General features: G+C 48.6%; 1 protein-coding gene across 1 annotated transcript; it reads right to left on the reverse strand.

Moving 5' to 3' along the window:
* Positions 1–2,196: 2,196 nt before the first annotated feature.
* On the reverse strand, positions 2,197–3,012 carry CTXND1 (cortexin domain containing 1). Its single transcript, XM_023193364.1, has one exon. The coding sequence runs from the start codon at positions 3,010–3,012 to the stop codon at positions 2,833–2,835; it is 180 nt and encodes a 59-aa protein (XP_023049132.1). The 3' UTR covers positions 2,197–2,832.
* Positions 3,013–3,225: the final 213 nt, after the last annotated feature.

A 3,225-nucleotide genomic window follows, 5' to 3' on the forward strand; every position in this document is an offset into this window, starting at 1 on the left:
GTTGGGAGTGCTTTTTATATTTTCCACCCTTCCTGAAATGTTACTATTTCCTGTTGCCATCAAACAAGAGTCAAGAGATAAGGTGAAACCCATTAGCGAATCTGAGTGTGGAAAAGAATTAATTAGGACCAAGGGATTCTCAGGCAGTGCTTCTTAAACTTTAAGGTGCATATAAACCACCTAGGGAATCTTGCTAATGTACATTCTGTACGTTGGTCTGGAGGGGGCTGTGAATTTGGGTTTCTTTTTTTTTTTTTGTAATTTTTTTTTTAAATTATACTTTAAGTTCTAGGGTATATGTGCATAATGTGCAGGTTTGTTACATATGTATACTTGTGCCATGTTGGTGTGCTGCACCCATCAACTCTTCAGCACCCATCAACTCGTCATTTACATCAGGTATAACTCCCAGTGCAATGAATTTGGGTTTCTAACGAGCTCCTCAAGTATTGCAGAGGCTGTTTGTCCTTCAACCACAGGTTAAGTTGCACTGCCCTGGAGCACCCTCTTTTTCACCCCTGAGGGTTCTAAAGTGTGTCCAGGGGCGGTCTGGAAGAATTTTCTTGTTCCTGGGGTCTGTTATTAGCTGACTGGGAGTTGGTTCTAGTTTACACTGTAAATACATGCTGATGAGATTTTTAACAGAAGTGCCTGGCATCTCAAGGTAGGCTTCAGAGTGAGGGCTGCTGCTGCTGAACCTGAGGCAACGCACATGAGTCTTGCTTTACATCCTCCTCATTATACGGGGTCTTCCCTGCATCTTGGTTCACTGCCATTGCCAGCTGTCCCTTTGTGCATCCCACAATAGTGGGGATAGGGGTGGGTAGGAGAGGGTTAGGAGAGGGATGACAACTGGATATCCCCTGACATGCTGCCTGAACAGCTGTGGCCTTGTCCCCATTCAGGGGTCACCTAGTAGTGATAGTGCTTTGGAAACCCATTTTCCAGGTGGCCTGGGCTGTGGTGGGGACTAATGGCTGGGAGGCAGACAATGAGAAGTCTTGAGCTTCTTCACAGCTGCAGGTCTCTTGGGGAGCTCAGGTGCTCTTGTTTAACTTCATATCATGTTACGGGAAAACTGATGACACTGGCAATTACGTAAATTGGAAGACACCACATCCCTTGAGGTCAGGTGCTAGGGAAGGCTGCTGTGACTATTCCTCTGACCAAGTGGTTCTGGCTGGGAGATTTGGCCTGTAGGAAGTAGCCCTCAGAAGTTGAGGAAAGCTGAGGGTTCCAGGCTCTGTAGGGGCAGGGGGCACTCCTCCCAGCTCAGACCCCTGGCTTCTCCTGGGGTAGTGAACTCAAGAACATTCATGTTTGCCCATGTTCTCTCATTTCATCCTCACAACAACCTTGTGAGGTAGATGTTATTCCCTCACTTTACAGATGAGGAAATTGGGGCTCAGAGAGGCTGAGTTATTTGGGGTGCTAAAACAAGGAAGTAGAGGAATTGGGACCTGGGACCAGTTTTGTAGGCTCTGCTCTAATAATTTTGCTGCAAGGTCATGGATGTAGGTGATGGAGTGGGAGTGGGGTCGAGGGCAGAAGGAGGTGGGAGGAGGGAGGGCCCGAGAAGAGTCATCATCAATAACTTCTTCCTTGCCCCCAACTCCGACTATAGCAAATTTATAGCACATTCACTCCCCTTTCTGTCCTTTTGTTCACACGAGGTATATGCAAAAAATAAACATTTTAAAATGACAAGGCTTTTCCTATCTTACAATGAGGAAACTGAGGCACTGGGAGGTGAAATGACTTGCTCAAGGTCACATTGTAACCTGACTGATAAATGTGGGACTAGAACCCAGATCTCCCCATTCAATATTTATCTCATGGACTGTGCACCCTCAGAAAGGTTACTGGGTGAAATAATTTTGTGTGAGGAAAAATTAGTGAAAAAAATTAAATGTACAACCAAAGGAGATGATTTTTTAACCATGACCTACCCAACTGATGGTTGGGTAATGACTGAAGTGACCCTTCAGTCACTAAAACTGGCAGCTAAGAAGAGTGTTTGATGTCGTGGGGAATATTCATGCTACCATATGAAGTGATACACCATCATGCATGGAGTATGAATTTGACTAAAAAATACAAGTAAAAAGGCTGGAAGAAAATATATCAAAATGGCGGTTTCTGGGAGGTGGCATTATTAAGTGTTATTTCCCTCCCTTTCTATTTATCTGCATTTTCCCAAGTTTCTAAAATGTACATTTTATTTATAACAGGAAAAATATATCCCTCTATATTTAGCTTAAAAAAATACTGCTTGGAAGCAGCCCATATCCTGTGCCTTTCGTGAATTTTCAGGTGAGACTCCCTCAACCTGCTTTCCCTCCTCACTGCCACACCATTGCTGGTCCATGGGGAGGGGGCTGGGGTTCAGGTGGGACCTCTTGGTTGGAAGCCTCCATATGCTACTTTGTATTTTAAGGATAGAGAGTCTCCTCAAGACAAGACCACTGTTGTGTGATGGCTGGGGGGGTGTCTGTTGCTGGATCCAATTCCAAAAGGTGCCCAGGAGCCTGGGAAGGTGACTACCCCATCATCTCACAGTGACTCCCCACACTGGAACCCCAGCCTCCTGGGTCCTGGTCCAGGGCTCTTCTCCCCTGGCTGCTCCATGGTTGTGACACCCATGGCACCCGGGCATTCCACGCTGGTGCTCGAGGGAGGGCTGACAGGGCTAAGTTGCACTTTCTCCTTCCCTGGGTGACCAGATTCATTCCTTGCCTCTGTGGGATGGCAGGCTGACAGGGGACACATGGGTGCATCCTGGGGCACAGCCACCCGCAGATTGCCAGGTCCAGGCTCCACCGCCGCTGTGCCTCAGTCGTCCAGGTGCTGCTCCTCCCAGGTGGATGTGGGGATGGCGCTGTAAGGGTCCATGATGACCTTGGCACAGCGGATGATCATCACGACAAGGAAGAGGCAGAGGAAGACGAAGCAGGCCAAGGTCAGCCCTTTGTCCACGTCGACATAGACGGGCTCGGGTGTGGGCTCCTCCATCTTGTGGCAGCGACTGAGGGCTGCTCCTCTGCCTCGGGTTTGACTGGTACCATTTTCCACCCCTGCAGAGACAGCCACAGCAGTGGGGAAGGAGGGGTGTGGTCACGTGCCTGGGGTGATTGCAGGGCACCAACCTCTGCTCCCTCTTATCTGCTACCCCTGCACCGAGAGCTTGCTGCTCAGACCTCCCTGCAGGAGGGTAGAAGGTTACAC

Source organism: Piliocolobus tephrosceles, chromosome 6 (genome assembly GCF_002776525.5).
Source record: "Piliocolobus tephrosceles isolate RC106 chromosome 6, ASM277652v3, whole genome shotgun sequence".
Classification (NCBI taxonomy): Eukaryota; Metazoa; Chordata; class Mammalia; order Primates; family Cercopithecidae; genus Piliocolobus; species Piliocolobus tephrosceles.

Bases quoted from the DNA above. Each gene is read 5' to 3' on its own strand.
- CTXND1 (XM_023193364.1), bottom strand. From the start codon at position 3,012: ATGGAGGAGCCCACACCCGAGCCCGTCTATGTCGACGTGGACAAAGGG.